Source organism: Lethenteron reissneri, chromosome 37 (genome assembly GCF_015708825.2).
Source record: "Lethenteron reissneri isolate LAM-NWPU_2019-01 chromosome 37, ASM1570882v1, whole genome shotgun sequence".
Classification (NCBI taxonomy): Eukaryota; Metazoa; Chordata; class Hyperoartia; order Petromyzontiformes; family Petromyzontidae; genus Lethenteron; species Lethenteron reissneri.
Genome location: NC_083815.1, coordinates 1,227,709 through 1,251,586, shown reverse-complemented (window position 1 = coordinate 1,251,586; position 23,878 = coordinate 1,227,709). Strand labels below are relative to the sequence as shown.

Genomic DNA, 23,878 nt, shown 5'->3' with positions numbered 1-23,878 from the left:
TCACCAAACACGGCGGTGCGCCCACTCACCACCACACTGCAGCTCACGACAACAACAACCGCCATTCGCTACTAAGTGGCGGTGGCGTCAGCACGACGCTTGTGCCAGGCCATGTGCACCTTGAGGCCACGTGAAGTGTCGAACGCCCGCTGGCAGGAGGTCACGGGGCAGACCCAGGTAGCCACGGGTCGACTGACTGAGATGACCGAGATGACTGGCTGATGCACCACCTGTGCCTCCTACTGTGCCAACACTCACCCACTCACCACCACACTGCAGCTCACATCAACACACTCACCCACTCACCACCACACTGCAGCTCACATCAACACACTCACCCACTCACCACCACACTGCAGCTCACATCAACACACTCACCCACTCACCACCACACTGCAGCTCACATCAACACACTCACCCACTCACCACCACACTGCAGCTCCACTATGGAATTCCTTCCTCCTCATCATCATCTCGTTCTCCCAATATTTCACAATAACAACCTTAATTGTTCAATTCTACAAACGCGTTACACCCTCATCTAGTCACACCTGTAACAGTGCCGTTTGTTCCTGGCCGCTAGGAGTTTGAGGGCCTTCGAGACCCTGTGCCCAGCAACCCCGATACAAAATATATAATATCAAATCCCCCCCCAAGCCCCGCCACGTGGCATTTGAGACAAATATAAAGACAAAGTCGCCCTTCGCGTCAAGCGGACCCATCCCGCTTCATAAACGATCCGTCGATCAGCGCATCTCACTGATGATGACCCTTCACGCGGGCATCAAAGCCGGTAAAGGTCAGCGCTAAAAGGACACTCTGCCCCGGGGGGGGCTCCACTGGTTGGCGTCGTTTTGTTTCTGTGAGGTTATTTAGACGTGACCTATATATTAAAACACACACATTAGGCCGCAATCACTTGCAGGCCTTCTGTCAATCCACCGCTGAGTGAAGGGCCTCCCAAACCTCCCGAGCCCGCCGCCACCTGTCACGATCCCGCGATGTGATACAAAGAACAATTTTCATAACACGCAACCATTTGTTTTTTACAATCCACTGGGCTCCTGGGCGCGAGCCGGTTTCGCCGCTCCATCTCCCGCCGTTAGGGCGTTCTGCTCTCGGACAGCATTCCATTCATTGGCTGCCGCTCCGTTATTAGTCTTGTATGCTATGTTGAACCTCTTTCGCACCGTACGTAACTAACCGTGCTCATCGGAGATTCCCGACCAGAGGCCATCACCACAGGACCTGCTGGCCGTGACGCGTCCTGCCCAAGCCCCCCACTCCCCACTCGCCCCCCGCCCCCCACTCGCCCCCCACGTCTTTATTTACCTCGACAGTTTGGCTCTGTAATCCACGCGTCCCTCCTGGCTCTCAATGTAATTCCAAGCGTGCACCTTTCCCTATGACCTACGCGTCACATTGATAATTCTCACTCGCCGTCCTTCTACATTCCACTGCTGGATGGATGAAGGCCTCCCTCCCCACACCCTGTTGGTCACGTGATTGTTGAAGTGGGGGGGGAGGGGTGCAACATTGGATAAGTTCGTCACTGATGTTAGCCTTTGCCGAGAATCTAACCATGAGTGTGTACGAGCCGCTGTATGTGCGCGCATGTCTCTGTCTATGTGTGTATGTGTATGTCGATCTACGTGTAGTGGGGAGCGGTGGTGTAGTGGCTAGCGCACTGCGCTAAGAACCCGGCGACTCCGGTTCGATTTCCGCTCACTGGTAAACACCAGCGACAATTATCTGAACCGGTCCCGGACCTCCCCTAGATCGACTCAGCCTCAAATGAGTACTTGATGCCATTGGGGAGACAAAGGCGGTCGCGCGTGATGCTGGCCACCCACCCCCTCGTGTACCGTGCCGGCCTTCATAGGTGCTCGCTAACAGCACTTGCCCCAACAGTCTGTTCAGGCTGCACGGAGGATCTTTGTGCGTGCGATGATGTGTGCACGTTCGTCTATCTCTCTCTGTGCCCGTGTGAGCGAAATTGCCATCGCTCTGTTTGTGAAATCACATCACCAGCCCGCGCTCGAATTAATGGTAAAGGGTAAAACAAGGGAAAGCGCAATAACACGGGGGGCTGCACGGCCAAGATGGCAACAGGCTGCAGGGACGAGGAGGGGCGTCGCTCTGGCGAGGTGGCGAGTATCACTCACCATGTCACTCACCATGTCACTCACCATGTCACTCACCATGTCACTCACCATGTCACTCACCATGTCACTCACCCACACTCACCCTGTCACTCACCCACACTCACCCACCATATTACTCACCATATCACTCACATGTCACTCACCATATCACTCGCCATGTCACTCACCATGTCACTCACCATAGCACTCACCATGTCACTCACCATAGCACTCACCATAGCACTCACCATGTCACTCACCATAGCACTCACCATGTCACTCACCATGTCACTCACCATAGCACTCTCTCTCTCCACGCAAAACGTTAAAAGGCTCACACGGCCTTCTAGGATCGCATCTTTGTTGCGATTTTTTGGTTGTATTACGTTAATGAAATATGACCAGGAATAATAATAATCATGGCTTGGCTTCGCGAACGAAGATCTAGGAAGGACATCCACGTCTTCTGCAGGCACGCTGGTGGCTGACGAGGCCTATGAGGGACAGGCAGGTCCTGCCACAACAGCTGCAAGTATAGGTCTGATCTGGGATGGGTGCTGAGGGATCATGGTTCTTCCTCCTCCTTTTGTCCTCCATACGGGCCCTGCGGGTATCTTTGAAGGAGGTGGCCTGGTGGACTGTGTGCCGCCAGGAGTTGCGATCAGCTGTTTGTGTTGCCCACTGACGGTGATCGATGCAGCAAGCAGTGAGGGACTTCTTCAGGGAGTCTTTGTATCGCTTCCGTGGTGCCCCTATGTCGCGATGGCCTGAGGACAGTTCCCCATACAGCACAATCTTAGGTAGGCGGTGGTTCTCCATCCTGGCGATGTGCCCTGCCCAACGAAGCTGTATCCTCACCATGATCGTCCAGCTTCATGAAGACCAGCTTGGACAAGTCAGACATAGCAACGATCTCTCGCAGCCCTTCCCTATTGCAAACGGCGTGAAACAAGGCTGTGTTCTTGCTCCCACGCTGTTCACCATTTTGTTCAGCACGATGCTCCAGCAGGCCACAGAGGACCTCGACGACGCTGATGGCGTATACATCCGTTTTCGTCTCGACGGGAGCGTGTTCAACCTGAGGCGTTTGCAGGCCCACACAAATACCATGGAGCAACTGATCAGGGAGCTGCTGTTTGCTGACGGTGCCGCCCTCCTTGCTCACACAGAGGCAGCTATGCAGCGAATTACGTCCTGTTTCGCAAACACAGCTCCGATCTTCGGTCTTGAAGTCAGCCTGAGGAAGACTGAAGTTCTTCATCAGCCCGCACCCCATGAGGAGAGCACCATCCACCAAGCATCTTCATTGAACAAACATAACTGAAAGCTGTCCACCAGTTCAGCTACTTGGGATGCGTGATTTCGTCTGACGCCAAGATCAACAACGAAGTCGACAACAGGCTGGCCAAGGCAAACAGTGCATTCGGTAGACTATACAAACGTGTCTGGAACAACAGCAACCTTAAAAGAGACGCGAAGGTCAACGTCTACAAAGCTGTTGTGCTGACCACTCTCCTGTATGGCGCCGAGTCCTGGGTCACGTACCGTCGTCACCCTCCTCGAGCGTTTCCATCAGCGCTGCCTCCGCACAATCTTCAATCTTCACTGGAGTGACTTCGTCGCCAACACTGAAGTCATCGAGTCAGCGGAGGTCATCAGCATCGAGGCCATGGTCCTCAAGATACAGCTTCCTCAAGAATAATATTAATATTGATAACGGATGGGCAGATACGTGTGTGTGTGTGTGTCTTTACGCCACGTGATACAGGCCGCGAATATCAAGTCGGCTGATACTCACGACCCCTCCGAGCCCCTCCCCTCATCCCCTTATTACCTCAACCCCCCTTAGCCCCCCCCCCCTCATCCCCACGCCCCTCCCTCCCCTGGGTGAATTACCGCTCGGAGCCGTCACAAGTCAGTAATTATGGTGGCGTCGGGAGATCGCCTCTGGGAGAGGAGTAATTAGCGGCTGGTAATTAGACAAGATTTGGGTGACTCCGGCAGAGACAGCGATACGCGTGTGTGTGTGTACACAGGCGAAGGCGCACACCAACTACAAAGGTCCCCTGTATAGCCTACGCAGGCGGGTGGGGAAAGTGCTGTTAGCGAGCACCTGTGGAACCAGCCGCGGTGGCACGAGCAGATTGGGTTTGGTCAGAACCACTCCCGACCGCCTTTGTCTCCCCCCATTGCTGGTGTTTGCACACCGCGACAGGTGCTGATTAAAGGCCGAGTAGACCTAGGGGAGCCCCGGGGCCTGTTCGGATATTCGTTTGCTGTGCCACGGATGTTGGCTGTGATCGCAGCTCGCTGACCGCTGCACTACCAAAAACAAAGATTCCCCGTATAGCCTCAGCAGACTGCTGGGGCAAGTGTTGTTAGCGAGCACCTACGAAGGTCGGCACAGCACACGAGGGGATTGGGTGACCATCACCGCGCCCGGCCGCATTTGTCTCCCTCGTCGCGATGTTCACACATTCACACGTGCATTCACTGCTTCTGATGGAGGCTGTTACTCCTGCTGCCGCTGCGCTAAACAAACCGCGTATACGCAGAAGCCACCACAGCAAACCTGTTCTTACAGGGGAGGGGAGGGAGGGGAGGGAGACGCAGTCGGGCACATTTTTGGGGGGCTCGGTGGGTGCAGAGCGCTTTGAGGGAGGGAGATAGCGGGGGGAGGTAGGGGGAGGGGTGAGAGGTTGTAAAGAGGGAGAGAAAGAGAGGAGAGGAAGGTTGGTAACAAGCGAAGCGAGCGAATGCGGAGCCAGTGATGACAATTCCACTCGCGCTCAATGCACGTGTGAGTTACGGAACGAATGAAATTGAAGGAGTTAATGAAGGAGTGAACGAATACACGAGTGAATGAGCCAACGATTGTGCTTGCGTGTCGGTATGTGCACGTGCTGATGTTGTGCCTGGGTGTGCGTGGTGGGGGTGGGAGCGGTGGAGCAGCGATTAGGGCGCTGCGCTCCAAAGTCGGCGATCCGGGTTCGATTCCCACTCACGGCCAATATCAGTGTTGATGATCTACACCGGACCTGAGCCTCGCGTAGGTCGACTCAGCCTTAAAGCGAGTACCTGGGGCAGTGTGCGTGGAGCTGGCCACCCAATCCCCCCCCCCTCGTGAGCCGTGCCAGCCTTCATCGGTGCCACTTGCTAACAGCACTTGCCCCAACACGCAGTGAAGGTTATACGGGGGTCTTTGTTTGCGAACGTATATTATAATTAGGAGAGTGAAGTGATGATGATGGTGGCGATGATGATGATGAAGCATAACTAGTTATTACTATTCCCATGAATATTCATGAATCGAAAATTTACTGTCAGGGTAGTTTTCATTATTAATATACCACCAGAGTGTTAATTATTTACGCACACACAATAGAAAGATTCCCCATATAGCCTTCGCCTTGATTGGGGGAAAGTGCTGCTAGCGAGCACCCATGATGACCGGAACGATACACGAGAGGCTGGGTGGCCAGCGCCATGCCCGACCGCCTTTGTCTCTCTAGTGGCTATGTTTACACACAAAACCAGGTACTCATTTGAGGCTGAGTCGACCTAGGATGACTCAGCACCGGTTTATATATTCGTCCCTCGTGTTGGCAATGAGCGGGAATCGAACTCGGGACGCCGGGTTCGTAGCGAAGCGTGCCGGCCGCTACACTACCGCTCCCCCTACACACGCGCGCGCACACACACACGCGCGCGCACACACACACACGCGCGCGCACACACACACACACACACGCGCGCACACACACACACACACGCGCGCACACACACACACACACGCGCGCACACACGCACACGCGCACGCACGCACGCACAACAGTAGCGAGGAGGAGAGCAGCTCCGACGGGCACACCTTACACAGTTTCGTTCCAGGCTGAACCCTGAATTAAAATAAATGCGTGTTTATTAGGCGATAATTGACCGCGAAAAACGGCATCGCGGGAGCGGTGGCGCAGTGGTTGTCGCACGCTGCTGCTGCTGCTTCGCCCGCGGACCGCCGCGTTTGATTAAAGGAACCCGGCGAACCTGAGTTCGATTACGGACGCCGACCAGCGGTTGGGTAATGGAACCAGTTGCGGCATGACTCCACGCTCGCCCCCTCGCCCAAGCCGCTCACATTCACCAACCCGCATCATTGACCAGCGCGTGGGTGATGTATGGCGCAGACGACCGCCCCCCCCCCTCGACCACAACCGACGAAAACGGCGTTGGGGGGGGGGCTTCACGGCACCGACGATGTTCGGCCGTCCACCCCTTCCGAATCTTCAAGAAGCCCACCACCTGGCCTTGAACTCCCCGGCATTCAATAGCAGCATGGACCCCGCGTCTCTCCTCCGCGCCGTTCAGTGGCCGATCCAGCCATTCGTCGTCATCATCATCATCGTCGATTCATCCTTAAAACGAGCACCCCTGGAAGACAAAGGCCGTCGGGCGTGGTGCTGGCCACAATCACCGCCTCTCGTGTGTGTCGTCCCGGCCTTCATCGGGGCTACTCGCTAACAGTACTTGCCCCAACAGTCGATGTTGTTTCTCCGATGCATCTCTTTAGCTACACAATGCGTGCGCACACCGATGGCATGCCCTGCAAAGAGTGTTCATCGCACGTCCATCGTACTTACGAATCACTATTGGCGTGATGTTGTTCTTCTTTGTGTGTATTTACGGAATGTGCGCTTGTTTGATGCACATTAGACAAGCCATGTCTATTATTAGAAGTAGTAGTAGTATTATAACAGGCAGAGCTATCAATTATTTAACGCACAGCCAGTACGCTCTGGGATTACGCACAGTAATAGTAATTAGTGTTATTAATCATACATGTGTGATGCAAAACAACATTTGTTGGCCGCAGTCGATAACGCGACCGACTCCCTGAAGCTTTGCGAACAACAACTTACATGGGTCTCACTCACATCGAGGGTTCGTTACACCTCCCCACTCCCATCACGGACGCGTTGTATCCAATTCCGGATTTCACAAATCTCAAGTCCTCGCGATCCCTGCACCACGACGATCTGCCTTTCCTCGTTAAAATGTCTCTGTTGTGCGCACGCTACACGTGCCCGATTGTTGCTATACTCCACAACGACGCTCAACATTAGTTCGTGCCGTTTGCGATAGAGTTTATCGTCGAACTTGGGATCCGTTTGTAATAGACGGCGTTTGCCTCAAAGCACCTGCAAGCTCACCAGCATCACATGGTTCAAACAAGGATCCCTCTGCTGATGAGACACTGAGTTTTTGTTGCGTTGAACCAATGCTGCTGAATTTCTACCCTCCCCAGAAATCCGTGTGCGGCTGATGGGGTGTTCAGGAAACACTTGCATATTTGACGAACTATTGCGTTGTGGTTCCATCGTAGGCGCTCTCACGAAGCGTCACGAAGTGTCACGATGTGCACGCCTAGGGAGCGGTGGTGCAGTGGTTAGCGCAATGCGCTGCGAAACTGACAACCCGAGTTCCACTCCTGCTCAGGACCAATACGAAATAGCGAAGATCTGAACTGGTCCCGGGCCTCTCCTAGATGGGGAGGTCTTAAGCGGTACCTGGTGCGGTTTCGAAACATCAACACTGGGGAGACAAAGGCGGACGGGCGTGGTGTTGGTCTCCCATCGCCTCTTGTGCCGTGCCGGCCTTAATTAGGTGTTCGCTAACAGCACTTGCTCCAAACGTGTGTGAAGGCTATACGGGCGATATTTGTCTTTTTTGTCTCTGTTCGTGACTGCACTCAAAAAAACCCATCACGCTCAATTTGATTTTGCACTTTGGTTGAATTCCAGCTCTGAGACTTCAAAACGCACGTTTACTCAAGACAATGAAAGGAAATAAATGTAGTTCCTTAAGGATCTTCCCGTACGTGGAGCGAAACGTCGGACATCGTGCCAAACAACGCGCGGCACATCACAAAAGCACGTGGGAGATTTGCAGCAGAGCATCAGCATCCACCTAGTGGGGGGAATCCAGGGTGTAGCTGATATACGAGATGCATCCCTGCCTGTGATCCAGCACCGTGGAGAGTTGGTAGATCACACACAAATGGGCTGTGGAACTCCCTTATCGTCGGTGGTCATCGAGGAGGAAGAACCGTACCCTGGCTCCGCCGGGAGAAGGCGGTACGGCGAAGATGTGGACTCCACCTGTTCAGTCTGCACGGGATCGAGCGTTGCGCCCTGGCACGCGTGGGTTTTCTCCGGGTGCTCCAGTTTACTCCCACTCGTATGAACACTCATTGATTGGCCGATAACAATACCTGCATATAGAGGATCGTAGAGCTTGGGGAAAGGGGCGTGAGGGGGGGGGATTTAATGCCAGATCACTGCCTGAGAGGGAGTGTTTGATTTATTTGTTATGTATTTATGCTGACAATAAGTCAGTGATATCCTTCTCAAGATCAGCATTGAGGCCATTAATGCTCATCTCCTGAACCAGTGGTGTAAATTCCACATTTCAATGGCGGGGGCGAGTCTTTCCACAGGACAACTACTGTTGACATCTCCATAAAGTGGTTCTCATGTTATCCACCCCGGAGAGATGATGATGATGATGATGATGGGCTGAGTCGACCCCAAACCAGGAGTGGAACTTGCAACCTTCCAATCGCCAGCCACTCGCCCTGCCCGAGCCACCTGGCCGATCAGCTTATACAATTCCGCTCTGAAGTTTCGCAAATCCGGACGTGATCCACCAACCCCTTTCCTCCACGTCGTGAACTTCCTGCACCAAACACAAAGACTCCGCATATAACCTTTAGCAGACTGTTGGAGCCAAGTGCTGTTAGAGAGCACCTATTAAGGTCGGCAGGGCACAAAGGGGGCGGTGTGACCGGCACCACGGGTGGCAGCATTTTTCTCCCCCGTGCTGATGTATACACACCACATCGGGTACTCGTTTAAGTCCGAGTCGACCTAGGCGATGCCCAGCACCGGTTCAGATATTCGTCACCGTGAGCGGGAATCGAACTCGGAACACCACCAAATCTTGCCTTTCGAGGTCAATGGGTCAATGGAGTGACCATGGCTCGTGGGTGAGGGTGGCGATGGTTGGAGGCCGTGTTGTTGTTGTTGGTGATGCCAGTTTGCTCTGGCCGTGTGCGTACGCACACACACACGTGTACAGAGGTAAAGGCGCAGCCCTGCAAGTGCTCGCTCGCACCACTGCCGACGGAAGAGCCCTCCACACTACAGATAGTCCCACGTAGAGCGGCATTTGGCCTCCACGTCCACGTTGGCACAGAGGTCTTGAAAGCGCTGGGAGCACCCACACTTTACCCCACCGCTCGCCATCCGCCAATCGACGTCACTGTGATGCACACACAAACCCTGCTGGCGCTGGAGACGCGGAGGTGGATTTAAGAACCAAATTTTTCAACTTCCGCGCTGGGAGGTCGAATCGAAGTTCTCGACCTTCACACCACTGCAGCATCACACACATATACAAAGATCCCCCATATAGCATTAACAGACTGCTGGGGCAAGTGCTGTTATCGAGAAGCTATGATGGCCGGAACTGCAGGCGAGGGGGTGGGTGGCCAGCACCACGCTCGGTCGCCTTTGCCTCTCCAGTGGTGATGTTTACACACAGCACCAGATATTAATTAGACGCCAAGTCGAGCTTGGTGAGGCCCAAAACCGGTTCAGATATCCGTCACTGGTGTTGGCCACGAGCGGGAATTCGCCACTAAGCGGCGGTGACGTCCCCAATGCACTTTTGCCAGGCTAGGTGCACCTTGAGGCCGTCGTTAAAGTGTGGAAGGCTGTCTGTAAGAAGGTGACGGTACAGAGCCAGGGGTTATGGGTTCACCGAGACTACTGGCAGCTGCACCACTGCGCCAGTTGTATCTGGCCTTGTGTGTGTGTGTATACACAAACACAAATATTCCCCATATAGCCATCAACAGCCTGTTGGGACACAAACACACATATATATACTGTGCACACACACACACGCGGGTCTGTCTCTCTCCAACTGCTGCGATTCCTTCAACCGCTGAACTTCCTCCAACTGCGCATCCTCTCTCGTCTGCCACACCACCTTCAACCGCTAGACAGCCTTCATCTGTTACACCTCTTTCACCTGCTGCACAACCCTTCAACTGCTGCACTTGCTGCGCGTGATGGCTCCAAGGACACCACTGATTGTCGTCGCTTCTGCGCTTCTATGCTTCGCATCCTTCGTCCCTGGACCCGGTAGGACTTGCCACTGCAGCGCTGTACTCACATTTGACGATACATCGTTCCTCCACGATAACAGTCCCGTCCGTTATGCACAACACCGTTATAGCGGGATGGTTATCGTAGCGTAATTTATCTTAAATATTTGGGTAGCTGACAATTAATATTCACGATGTCAATCTGATCTCTCAACAAACTTAAAGTTGTATATTTATGTGTGTATGTATACGTGTCATTGGGGGGAGCGGTCAACGCGAACCCGGCGACCCGCGTTCGATTCCCGCTCACGGCTAACACCAGTGACGAACATCTGAACCGTTCCTGATCGTCCTCTAAGTCAACTCAACCTCAAATGTGTACCTGGTGCGGTGTGTAAAGACCGCCACTGGGGAGACAAAGACGGTCGGGCGTGGTGCTGGCCACCCACCCCCGTCTTGTACCCGGCCGATCATAGGTGCTCGCTAACAGCACTTGCCCCAAAAGTATGTCGTTGTGTATTAATTGACACCCTGCGCATCCTATGCAAAAGAGATGCTTCATCTGAATGGACCATCCGGGTGAAAGACATTCAACGAAAGTCCTTCCCCGGCGCGTGCAGGTGGCGTGTGCGGCTCGACTGAGATGAACGGCACCCAGACACCACAGGGGGATTCCCTGCTGCAGCAATGCATAAGTAAGGAAATGTTTGTCGCCTCCATCCCGTTCGTCAGTCCGTCCATCCGCTCCGTCACGGGCAGAACCTCGACACGACGCCGTCGCCAACGATGAAACAAACGTAGCGAGTTTAACACATCATTTACCCTGCTGATACTGCCGATCTCCTGAACCAGTGGTGCACAAACGCAACACGTTCCATGTCAATAACTCTGTGATATAATGCAGGGAGTGAGGTGAAAAGAGATGGTGGTCGCAATGATGGTGGTGGTGATGGCGATGATGGTGGTGGTGATGGTCGCGATGATGGTGGTGGTGATGGTCGCGATGATGGTGGTGGTGATGGTCGCGATGATGGTGGTGGTCATTGTAATTTCCCACGACCTATGCCAATACCACTACACCTCTGCAAGTAATGAGACGATGCTGATAACCTCTCCACCCAAATCCTGCTCCCTCCCCCTAGACATGACAACCATAAACGCGCAGTTCTGCAGCGTGTCCGAGGCGTGCTGCATTCTCGGCGTGGACCAGACCGGCTGGATCGCCGCCGCCGTGGGCTGGTCGCTGGCCTTCCTCGTGCTCATCGTGTCGTGCGCCTGCCAACTCCACTCCATACACCCCGAGGCCTCAAAGCGAATTCGCCTGCGGGAAGGGGGCGCTACGAGCTAAGGAGAGAAAGGCCAGTCCCGCACCCCGCAATTCCACCTTTCCCTCTGACAGTGCCGGATTATCCTCGTAGCAAAAGTGGCCACAAATGCTACGGGCCCCGCACTTTCAAGGGCCTGGCGTTAAATGCTTTCAAGCTATCAATTTCGGTTCCGTGATTCTGCAATTGCTGTATTACTACAGTACTATACCGCCTTCAACTTTTATGAACGACTGGATGTTTAAGGTTAGCGATTTGTCGTATTATCTAGCTGTATAGCAAATTAGGAAATGCAATTACTTTACTATGCAAGTTACAAATTAGTGCTTTAATATTTGTGATTTTGTTATATTTAGGGCCCCTTTATAACATCATGCTACAGGCCACGCACTAGCTAAATCCGGCACTGACCTCTAACAGCCCCCCCCCCCCCCACAAGCCCGCCGTGTTTGTGTCCACGTGTGTCTACATGTCAACAGACGCTGTTTTGACAATACGGTGGCTACACATCAGGCGAAGGCCTGCAACTGCTCGCTCACGTAAACGTTGGCAGAAGCGCTTCCACTAGAGGCCGCTCTAGAGGGCTCCCTCTAGCAGGAGGATACTGGCCACACGTCTTAGAAGTGGCAGGAGGATTTACAATGTATCCCACCACGCGCGCAGCCTGCCGATCTGCATATACCTGTGATTACGCTATCAATTACAATTATACATGATGATGATGAATTATAGCAGCATCATTCGCTGAATTTACAATGGCACTGTGATTGAGACGCATGATGAGTGGCACCATCACAATTCTAATCGACTCCACCAGGTCCTCTCTTGTAGTTATTTACCCAGGAAAACCTCGCAGAGTCTCAAGACTCCTTTTCAAGAGGGTCCTGCCATACGTTGGTCGTTCGACATGTGGCGTGTGGTGGTCGGCTACAATCAAAAGCAATATGATGATGATAATTGATGACGATGTAAGTGTAACCACACACCCATGGCAATAAATCTACATCAGTGTGATGTGTCCATGAGTAGTAGAGTGATAATAATATTCATGTGTTGTTTTATATACCGTGTCGTCATTCGTGCAAATTGCATCCATCACAATCGCTGATAATCCACAAGATTAGAAGGCAGCAGTAACTACGCTACAAAAAATTATCCAAGCTCTGCGATTCTCGAAATATCAATGAGTGTTTTACACGTGGGAGAAAACCGGAGCACCTGAAAAAAAAAAAACCTCTATGCCATACAGAAGGGGACAGATGGAGATTATGGCCACACTTTGCTGCACCGCCTTCTCCTGGCTCGCCAGAGTACGGCTCCTCCTCGACTCCCACCCACGGGGAAGGGAGTTTCGCGACGTTTGTAAGCGGTGATCCACCAACCTTCGCTGCTGCCTTCACAGCGCTGGGCGAGAGGCCGTCACGCGCGGCGTCAGGCCGCCACCACCACCACCGCCCAGGGTCGTATTCGTGCACAACTGCAAACCAAGCGACCGCTCGATTTCACTCAATGACAACACTTGCATTTTGATCTGGGGGCTCTATCGCTTCTCGTTGTCGTAACACTCACGCGTTTGGTTCTCAAGTTTGAACGCGCGATAACAATACATGTAAAAAAAATCAGTACCCGTACGGTGATGTTTTATACGCCAATATCAGTTCACGCGTGCCTGTGTTGTACTATGTAACAGACATCGGCGGCCGGGCGTGGTGTTGGCCACCCACCCCCTTGTGTGCCGTGTGTTACTCGCTAACAGCATCTGCCCCTAAAGTCTGGTGTGGCTTTCAGGGGGATCTTTGTATTTTGTGTGAGTGTGAGTGGGAGGTAAGGAGACCAGTTCATGTACAGGAATGAGCTGGATAGAGAACATACCCCACCATCATGGTGGTGGTAATGTTGGCGGTGTGAGGCCTTCATCCAGCAGTTGAAAGTCTATGTCTGACAATGATTATTGTGATCATGGTGATGATGCTGTTACCATGGCTCACAAATATTAAATAAGGATCAGGACACGATGATTGTGGCATTGGTAAGAATCAATTCATCAGCGGATAGACCATGGCCCATAATAATTATGAAGATGACGATAATGAGAGGATAAGTATGCGATGACAAAATGGGATCATGAAAATAATGGTGGTGGTGGTTATTATTAAGTTAATAAGAACCAAAGAGTATGGATTCCTGCAGTCACGAAAACTTCAAATCAAGATGATTATTAAGTTGTTGAGGCGGCTGGCGATGATTGCGCATTGCTACGCCCCCACTTTTCACCCAGGCAACCCGAGTGCAGCAGAGACTAACAATTTAATATTTAAGGATCACAGTTAAGCGACAACACACTGCATATACTATTAAAACGAAGAGTAATGCCGGCATGAGGAGGCCTTCATATAACCATAATTACTAACAATAATTTCCACCTCTTCGCAATAACATCAATCTTAATTGTAATAGTTTTACACAACACACACACGCAGGCACACCACGCATGCCCGCGTGTGTGTGTTGTGGGCTGCCCGCGTGTTTGGGTGTTTGATGTTTGCTGTACCTGGGGATCGTTGCTCTTGTAGCCAAAACGGCGTGTGCCAGATGTTCCCCGGTACCTTCCGACCTCAACCGGTCCTCCTCCCGCTCTCCCGACTTCGCCCCATGACGTCTCAATCGAGGCGAACGGGTTTTTTTTTGTAATGTTGTTCTTCTCGACAGACCTGTTTCTTCACCTGAGGACGGCTGCTTGCGTTGTGGCCGAAACGTCGTGAGCATTATTTTATTGTTTTATTTTTATTATATTATTACTTCCCTTCTACGTGACTTTACCGAAAGAACCAAGAAGTTGTTGTTCCTGTTGTTGGGCGATTCTGCAACACCGAATACGAAACTCGCAACCACCAAATCAACACGCGGGCATGCGCCGACCGATATCACGCGATTCATAATCGAGCCGTGGGTGAAATGCGTGTCGTTGGCACCTCCTCCACCCAACACAGCCAACGAATAAAGTTGTCGAGTGAACGAATGTGTTTCCGCTTCACCAGCAGCGCGAGCGGTGAGTTGGTGAGCAATCCACAAGGTTGATCATTGCTGATGATGATGATGCCAGGTGGTCGATGATTGCATCGCGGGATCGTGGGGCGGCTTTAGAAGTCGGGTGGGAGGGGCAGGAAGAGGGGAGAAGGCTTCATACAGCAGTGGATTGATCATGGCTCACCATGTGGCCATGGCTTACGAGAGGCACGTGGGGTGGAGCCGCCGTCATCGATTGCAGATGAGTAATGCGTCCACTGCACACGTGGTATTAAAACTCAATTACGAGGCACGGACACCACCTTTGCATTATGATGCATTCCTAATTGGGCATTGATTTAGTTGAATATGAAATTATCGCATTACGTTGTGTTATCATGTTGCGTCTCCACTTATTCCAAAATGTTAAAACTCTGCACCCACGTGACATTGTACGGTACTCTCCTGCCCCCTATTTGACAATGTTGTGCACTGCATGTCGGTAAACAAATACCACCGTCAAAGAAATATGGAATTTCCAAAACTGGGCCGTCTGCTATCATTCCCTTCGAACGACGAGTCCTGCGTTTTTGATAATTATTGTTTTCAATTCCCATCGTGTCCAGCTTTCGTAGACTATGACAACGTATTTGAAAAGTGCGATAATCTCCATATATATAAAAGGCAAAGTTGTGAGTATGTGTCTGTTCAAAATGTTTAGCGTACTTCCCGACATGCAACAAACTGTAAATTTGCCATGTGGGTACTTCCCAGACTGTACACCATGCAAAAATTATAAAAATACACTTTTTTGGGGGGGGGAGCTCAAGAATGCATATATTTGTTGCACGTTGATTATTTTAACCGGTCCTGGGCCTCCCCTACGTCGACTCAGCCTCAAATAATTAACTGGTGTGGTGTGAACATCGCCACTGGGGGGACAAAGGCGGCCGGGCGTGGTGAAGCCGGGGTAGTAATTCTAGATTTGAAGCTTTCGTGACTGCAAGGATTCATACTCTTTGGTTTTTTCGGTAAAGTCACGTAGGTAAAAATAAATAATAATAGAAATAAAATAATGTTATTTCTATTATTATTTATTTTTACCTACGTGACTTTACCTGGGGTAGTAAAGCGAGTTATAAATAAAGGAAAAGGCACAACGCAGGTGTTTTACATCGTTACTTATAAAGTATATTTTACTTTAAACCTGTAAAACAACACACACACACTATTGCGAGCATCACGCGGGCGTGTTACACAGGCCAGGCCACAGTAAATATTGAGCTCAAGTGTACTGAGAGTGGAGCAGAATGCGATTCACACAGCCAGAGTAGACCCGCCTCTAGCCAGCATCATGATTGTTGTAGCCTATTTGCCACGGAGGTACTACCAGCAGGCACCACGGGCAGCCTGCACCGCGGGCAGCAACAAATGTTATAGCGATCGTCGTCATCCACATCATAGCCGTCATCTCATATATAATAAAGTGACTTTCATTAGAGCTTCACAGTGCTTAACACAACCACCGCTTCCATGCTGTGATATTAACAGTCGTAATAAAAAAACATTCAGGCAAAGCGCTCACTCATCCCCACAGATTGAAAGAGCGAAACTAACGAGCCAGCATCACGCGATGGCTTTCTCCCCGGCTCGAGGCCAAGATGCCGGCGATCACCGAATTTCACCAAAATTTTTTCCAGTTTCGCTGCGAGACAGACCGGAGGAGGAGGTGGCGTGACTATCAGTGACAGCCGCCATGGCCAGAGGTACCCTGGACGTGATGTGCCGGTGGCAGGAACACTTTCCTGGTGTTCCCACCGACTAGACCATGACGCAACAAATGATTTTATTGAACATTCTGCAATAACTTACGTCTTCGAGCTAATAAAAGCGACGTCATGCGACACCGTTTATATATTACACGCTAACGTGACATGTGGGGTCAGTTCCCGCTACGTTGGATTTTCAAATCGATCCGAACCAGACAATAAAGTTCGTATCCTAAATGTCGTTTCTAAGTCCAATTTGTCAGATTCTTCGGATTAATACAAAACTCGGGAACACAACCCTACAATGTGGTGCTTTCCCGATTAAACACGTCTATTGCTCAACAACCGCACACGATGGATACGTAGACGGGCGACAGCGGTGGCCGTGTGGTGTAGCGTACGCAAGTTCACTGCTCCGAGCCCGTGACCGGGTCGGCGTGTGACCCGAGCATCACGCGGCGTCTCAGCTCAGTCCTCACGGCGTGTGCGTCACCGGCATTCGCGCGTTCAGGACTCGAACTGCCGCGCTTGCGATCGCCGTCATTGTCGCAGCTATCATCAAGGACACCATGGTCACTAACACTATTGTCATCGCAATTGCGATCGTGATTGTGGTCATCACCGCGGGAGTTTCCGCCACCAACGTCACCACCGTCACCACCGTCACCACCGTCACCACCACTGTCACCACCATCGTCGAGGTCACAGCAAAGGTCGCTCCGATTAAATCCAAAATTCTCGGCAGCCACCAGTGGGTCGCTGTCCCAATCCACCGGCTCGTCGATGAGAGACGACGGAAAATCGGCCGCAGAAGAGAAGCCACAAGCGCTGCGTGGCCAAGTCCCTCTGAGACGCGACGCCTTGCCGGTCAGCAGGCATTCACCGACGTCCTCACCGCCGCTGCGACGGTCACCAACATCCCCTTGAGTCGTAATGAAGCGGCGATGGCTCCCGGGGATCGGCCCATCCGCCTCGCTCGGCTCACCCGCCTCGCTCGGCCCACCTGCGTCGTCCGGCCAGTCGGGTGCCCAGTTCTCGGGCACGCGTTGCGCCGGCCGGCGAGAACTCGGGTGGCCGGTGGGATGGCCGTCGGGAGTTGGTGCAAAGCGGGAGGACGGAAGCACAAATGTAGGCATTTCTTCGGCATCATCGGCATCTACGAAAGAAAAATGACGTAAATGATCACGCTTGTTTTATTTTTTCGCTAGTTTTACCCAGGGTAGCCTCACCCCTCTTTCTGGAGAATCCTGATAAGTCTTCACAAGACGGGGCAACGATTGCTATGTTTCCAGATTAACCGATTTAATAATGATGAGGTTATTTATTTAGTCAGTGAAGCCTCGGTGAGACTCGAGACTTCTGGACAGGAGAGTCCCGCTACACCGAGATGTTTGGCCAAGTCTATTATTGAGTGCTTATACGTGTGGGAGGAAACCAGAGTGCCCGGAGAGAACCCACGTATGTGAGGGGTTGGGCGGTGTGGTGAGTGGGGGGGGGGTGGTAACACTCAATCTCCAACAATTGCCCAATGCTCTGTGTCTGCTATATCGGGCTGGTTGTCAAACTCCACGAGTGTTGATGACTCAAGCGAGGGAGAGGAGTGGTCCTTGCCGAGTGAGAAGGGGGAGTCCTCGGCCTCCTGCTCGGCGCTCGTGGGCCCCGAGCCCTTGGCGGCGCGGGAGGTGAGAGTCATCTCCTGCAAGCGCCGCACCACCTGCTCCTGCCGCTCGGCCGTTGCGCCGATCCTGACCGGGGAATCGCACACGAGACGAGAGATAAAGAATCAGAATCTTTATTTATACTGGATGATTCCAATGAGCTAGAATTATCTTTACGTCCAGTAAAAGATCAAAGATCCCCCATACAGCCTGAACAGACTCTTGGGGCAAGTGCCGTTAGCCAACGCCTGAGTCAACTGAGGGGAGGCCTAAGACCCGCTCAGATGTATGTCACTGATGCTGGCCGTGAGCAGAAATCAAACTCGGGTCGCTGCAATTCATAGCGCAGTGCACTAACTGCTGCACTACCGTTCCACCGGTTTTAAATAAGTTCAACATACAAAGACAAAGATCCCCCAAATAGCCTTAACAGACTCTAGGGGCAAGTGCCGTTAGCGAATACCTATGAAGACCAGTACGGCACACGAGGGGGTGATGTGGTCAGCACCATACCCGGCCGCCGTTGTCTCCCTAGTGGCAATGTTTACGCACCACACAAGGTACTAATTTGAGGCTGAGTCGTCCTAGAGGAACCCAGGAATGGTTAAGATAATGGTCACTGGGGTGTTGGTGATTGTGAGCGGGAATTGAACTCGGGACGCTGGGCTCGTAGCGCAGCGCACTAATCACTGCGTCACCAGTTCCCCAAGTCAGAAACATACAGACACACACAAACCACATGGGCTAGAAAGACGACAACAATATCAGTCCCCTCGGGTGCCACAGACTCACCAGTCGTTCTCAAACAGGCTGCTGGTCCTCTGCACGCTGAACGCAGGCAGCAGGAGCAGCAAAGTCCCGCAAGGAAATGCGAGGAGAGAAGAACACACCGAGGAGTTAGGCAGGCACACATTAGGCTTTGATCAAAGAGAATGAGTAAGGTACTGTGACTGTGTATTTCTACGTGCAGTGTGATGTGGCAAACAAAACCCGGTCATATGTTTGCCAGCAGTGTTGGCTGTGGGCAGGAATCAAGCCCGGTCCGCCGGGTTCGTAGCACGATGAGTTACCCACTGCGCTACCTTACGCGGGAGGTAGGAATACTCTACACCAAGTAGCTCCCAATGGCATGGGGTGGATAGCCAAACTTAACACACTGCTAAACCGTCACTTGATTTTAAAATTTCATATGAAGGAGAGACAGGAGAATGGAGCTCACGCATTGCCAAGCGGCTCTAAGTGGGAGGCCAGAGTCTTCAACGCCACCTCGGTCTCCGCCAAACGTCGCTCCAGCTCCTCCAGCTGCCGGTCAGCTGCTCACCAACACACTCAGAGATATTAATATGTATATAGAAATACACGCACACACATCACACAGATTGTTCGGGAAAGTGCTGTTAGTGAGCACCTATGAAGGCTGGCAAGGGACACGAGGGGGTGATGTGGTCAGCACCATGCACATTCAGAATATCGTGTCAACAAAAATACTTACATCACTAAAAAGTATTTTCATTCGTCAAATGCTGATATATGACAGAACATGTAATCAGATTCAAAATTAAATATAGCATCATCAGAGCCAAATTACAAAATTGAACAAGCATTATTCAAAATCAGGACCTACTCAGATCGGTATTTACATAATGGTTTGAATTTGGAAAACAGTTGTGCAGTCACAGAAATTATTGTGATGAAATGGATCTCAGGGATCACAAAACTGGATTGGGTCAGAAATTAAGGCACAAATAAAAGGGCAAGAGTGGTATGCATCTCAGATAATCTGAACATCGAGTCCTGTATGGCTAGGAGGTGTCGTAAGAAGGGAAGAATCCCACATGAGAAGAAAGATGAACATTGGAAGTACCAGTGCAGAGACCGAGAGGTCAGTCCCAGAAAGAGATGGTTTGAAGTAGTGAAACAGCATATGAAGGACTGTGGAGTGGATGTGGAGATGATGGCCCAGGATTGGAATTGAGTGAAGAGAGAGGACCAGGGAGAGCAACATTCCAGAATGAAGAAAAGTGGGACTCACTTATTTTTCGCTGCGAATTTCCCTCCTTGTTCAGCACGGGTTTGATAATGCCCCGAGGCTCATTTTTTGAAGCGACCTGTGAATTCAATTTACACATGAAATCTCATATCGCATTGGCTATATACCACTGCTATAGGATTTACCAAAAGTCATCATTCTTAACACTGCTTTATAACAGCAATATATTTAGTAGGCTTATGTTAGGAAATTACAATGTTAGAGTAAGGACTTTTTAAGGAAGGGCAATTTGCAAAAAATGTTTACCTCCTACATATTCTGTAATAAAGGGGAGCTTTTTTTGGTATGTGTTTACACATAGCTTCCATTGCTTTGCCTTGTTTAAATCGAATGTGTAATGGTTAATCGAGCTCCTGCAATATGAAAGTGTAATGCAACAAGTATTTTATACATAGGCTGATTTTTTTCAATTGCATTACTTGCAGACACATACACACAGTGCATTTAATATGTGCAAGTGCCTCTACATTTTTAGGGGCATGCAACATTATCCGTTCGTATACAAGCATGTCTGTGTCTCTGTCTGTGTATTTATGTCAGTCTGTATTTTTCTCTCTCCGTGTCTATCAATTTGTGTTCCGCCTCTCTCAGTCTATGCATGTCTCTGTCGCTGTGTTTGTGTCTCAGTATCTCCATGTCTCGATCCGTGTGTCGTCTCCCTCAGTGTAACTTTCCACGTCTGCTGCCACTGTGCCTCCGTGTCTCCGTGTCTCTCTGTGTTTCTCTCTCCCAGTGTTTCTCTTCTCCGCATCTCAACTCTCCCACGATTCTCTCTGTGCTCGTGTCTCGTGACCTCCTCTCCCACCTACACCGGTCGGCCCCACGTAGTTGTCACGACATCTCCGCTCACACCCACCTTGAACAGAATGTAAACGATGTAGATGAGAATGCCAAACCCGTACACAGGCAGCACTTGCTTGATGAAACTGGTGCTCGGCCCAGAGTTGGTCCCTCGACTCTCCTTGGACCGCGAAGACCCCTTCGTGTTTTGGGGGGCCTTCGGGGTTTGGGGGGCTTGACGGGGAGAGGGGCCTTGAGTAGGGGGCATCCCCTGCGGCTGAAGGGACGCATCTGAAGAACGGGGATATGAGTGACGCAAACACAAACGTCGTCACCATCAACAACAGCTGTGTTCCAACTGTTAGAGACCGGCTTCTACCTCCATGGTCCAGACCAGGAATTGATATCACCTGACATTTAAAAAATATGTCCTTACATGGCCAATAAAAGCTAATAAAATATTAAAATATTTTAAACCGTTAACATTAATATTATTTCTGGTTTTAAAGCCTGTTCAAAAAGAGTTCTACCTACTTATGTCGTACTCAATGGATTTGGGGTCACATGACCACAAGTGGGCAACTTCACAGTTCAAATTCACCTTAACGATGCAACGTGGCATTCGTAATATTGGCTGCGAAACCCTACGCGTTAATTACGTGCATAGTTTTTGAAAATGTCGCTTATGCATGGAGTTAGTCAACGGTTTGATAGTCAACGGTTTGACAGACACTGAATATGCACCATCAAATCAAGTGTCAGCTCGTCCAAGAACCTCCGTCACCACCGCGGTATTCTGAGTATGTCTCCTTTATCAAGCGAGTTGGGCACATTGTTACAGGCGTAATCGGTTCACACACATTGCTAAAGTAAACATATTAAAAAAAAAATTTTAAACACGCTTTAATGAAATGGACGGTACTCGTAATGGCAGAACTCCACGACTCCACGAAGTGGCCCCGCAGCTTGCCATAGCGTAAGGGACCGTGGTGATTTACAGGCAACGTGATTTGAGCGTGGACATTTAGAACCGAAAAAAGATAGTTTAAAAATATTTATTTTTAATTTTAATGATAGAATATAATATTGTCATCAGTATGACATACCTATACCAAGTTTGCAGTCGATACGACATTGGGAAGACAGTTGAAATAGAGTTACACGATTTGAGAATACAGCAGACAGAGTGAATTAAATAAAAGCGTGTAAAATGTTTAAAAATATATATTTTTTATTTTGTATGATAGAATATGGTCTTGTCATCAGTATGACACAAGTATACCAAGTTTGCAGTCGATATCACATTGTGAAGTGTGTAAAAATTGAGTTACACTATTTTTTTAAGGATACAACAGACGGAGTGAGTTAAAAAAGCGTGTAAAATAATAAAAAAGGCCTCAGCATGACGATACTAATGACAGCCCACATTCTTCCTAAAGTCTCTGTGGAGTGTGTACGTTCGATGCTGTGGAAATGACCGGGGTGGATTAAGGCTCTCAGTTGATTTATCGTCACAATATGAACAGTAAACAAAATAAAGTCATACCAATATTTCATATCTGCACTGATGGTAAAGAGGAGCCCCCATTTAAGTGAATAATTAAACCTACGAATTCAACTTACGAAGCCTTTTGTATTTACGAGATAATTAAGGAATAACCTTTGGGCAATGTGCGTGTGTGCGCACTGGCGGCGTTTACTGCGTCTACTGAGATCGTCTTGACATTTAAATAAAATTAGCATTTTATCTGCCTTGACACAAACCTGATTTTGCAAAATCAAACTCGCGAATACCACTGAAATAAACTAATAACAACGTTAGTAACAGTGTCCAACACCAATCACTCACTCGCAGTGATTATTACAGTGGGAGACTAAAATTTAAAGCACTGCAATTTCGTTTACAATTTACAGGACAAACACACAGCTTAGGATACAATTCCCTTTAGTTTGCATTATTCATCAATGCAAACCCGAAACAAATCTCACGCGAAGTGTTTGAATCGAACGACTGGAGGAGGATTTAGATGCCTCTTAACAACGAGGCCTACTCCGCAAATCCCCTCACGTGACGCCTCGCCCTCGCCTGAGCGGTCGCCCGAGCCGAGCGCTCAAACCCCGGGGGAGGGGGATAGCGCGCGGGGGGCGGTCGACCGCCACACTAACAACCCCGTAGACTCCCCCCCCCCCACACACACGATACCACGCACCAGCTCCTTCCCGCTGTCGGAGTCCCGGCAGGAACGTTCGCGCGACGATAACGTAGACAACGCAGCCCAGGAAGGAGGCTACCAGCACCGCGGGTCGACCCATGTCCACGCTCAGCACGCCGGCCAACCTCGGCTCCGGGCCGTGACGTCTTCGAGGCAAATCGCGGGTGGGACCCCCCATCACCCCCCCCCCCTCACCTCACCCCCCCTCACCTCACCCCCCCTCACCTCACCCCCCCTCACCTCACCCCCCCTCACCTCACCCCCCTCCCTCACCCCCCCTCATCCCCCCTACCTCACCCCCCTCACCTCACCCTCACCCCCCCTCATCCCCCCTACCTCACCCCCCTCACCTCACCCCCCTCACCTCACCCCCCTCACCTCACCCTCACCCCCCCTCATCCCCCCTACCTCACCCCCCTCACCTCACCCCCCTCACCTCACCCCCCCTCACCTCACCCCCACCCTCACCTCACCCCCCCTCACCTCACCCACCCCCTCACCTCACCCCCCCCCCTCACCTCACCCCCTCACCCCCTCACCTCAACCCCCCTCTCACCTCACCCCCCCTCACCTCACCCCCTCCCTCACCCCCCCTCACCTCACCCCCTCACCCCTCCTTGGGAATGGGCGAATTTTATTAACTCACTCTGTCTGTTGTCGTTGTATCCTCAAATCGTGTAACTCAATTGTAACCCACTTCCTAATATAGTATCGACTGCAAACTTGGTATACGTATGTCATACTGATGACAATACTATATTCTATCATA

General features: G+C 51.1%; 2 protein-coding genes across 7 annotated transcripts; one reads left to right on the top strand and one right to left on the bottom strand.

Moving 5' to 3' along the window:
* The first annotated feature begins 10,101 nt into the window (after window positions 1–10,101).
* Window positions 10,102–12,645, top strand: TMEM213 (transmembrane protein 213). Its single transcript, XM_061566488.1, has 3 exons — window positions 10,102–10,345; window positions 10,929–11,003; window positions 11,451–12,645. The coding sequence occupies exons 1-3, from the start codon at window positions 10,273–10,275 to the stop codon at window positions 11,654–11,656; spliced, it is 354 nt and encodes a 117-aa protein (XP_061422472.1). The 5' UTR covers window positions 10,102–10,272; the 3' UTR covers window positions 11,657–12,645.
* A 3,114-nt stretch (window positions 12,646–15,759) lies between these two features.
* On the bottom strand, window positions 15,760–23,267 carry LOC133351393 (protein RIC-3-like). 6 transcript variants are annotated; one of them, XM_061566552.1, is made up of 7 exons: window positions 21,427–21,529; window positions 21,019–21,187; window positions 20,099–20,174; window positions 19,286–19,379; window positions 18,859–18,894; window positions 18,020–18,153; window positions 15,760–17,564 (listed from the first exon to the last, which is right to left on the bottom strand). In XM_061566552.1, the coding sequence occupies exons 1-7, from the start codon at window positions 21,516–21,518 to the stop codon at window positions 16,816–16,818; spliced, it is 1,350 nt and encodes a 449-aa protein (XP_061422536.1). In that variant the 5' UTR covers window positions 21,519–21,529; the 3' UTR covers window positions 15,760–16,815. The 6 variants fall into 6 exon arrangements, with proteins under 6 accessions (XP_061422536.1, XP_061422540.1, XP_061422539.1 ...); XM_061566556.1 differs by lacking the exon at window positions 21,427–21,529 and adding an exon at window positions 21,819–22,069 and having other exon boundaries at window positions 15,763–17,564; window positions 20,973–21,187; XM_061566555.1 differs by having other exon boundaries at window positions 15,763–17,564; window positions 20,973–21,187; window positions 21,498–21,520.
* Between the last annotated feature and the right edge of the window lie 611 nt (window positions 23,268–23,878).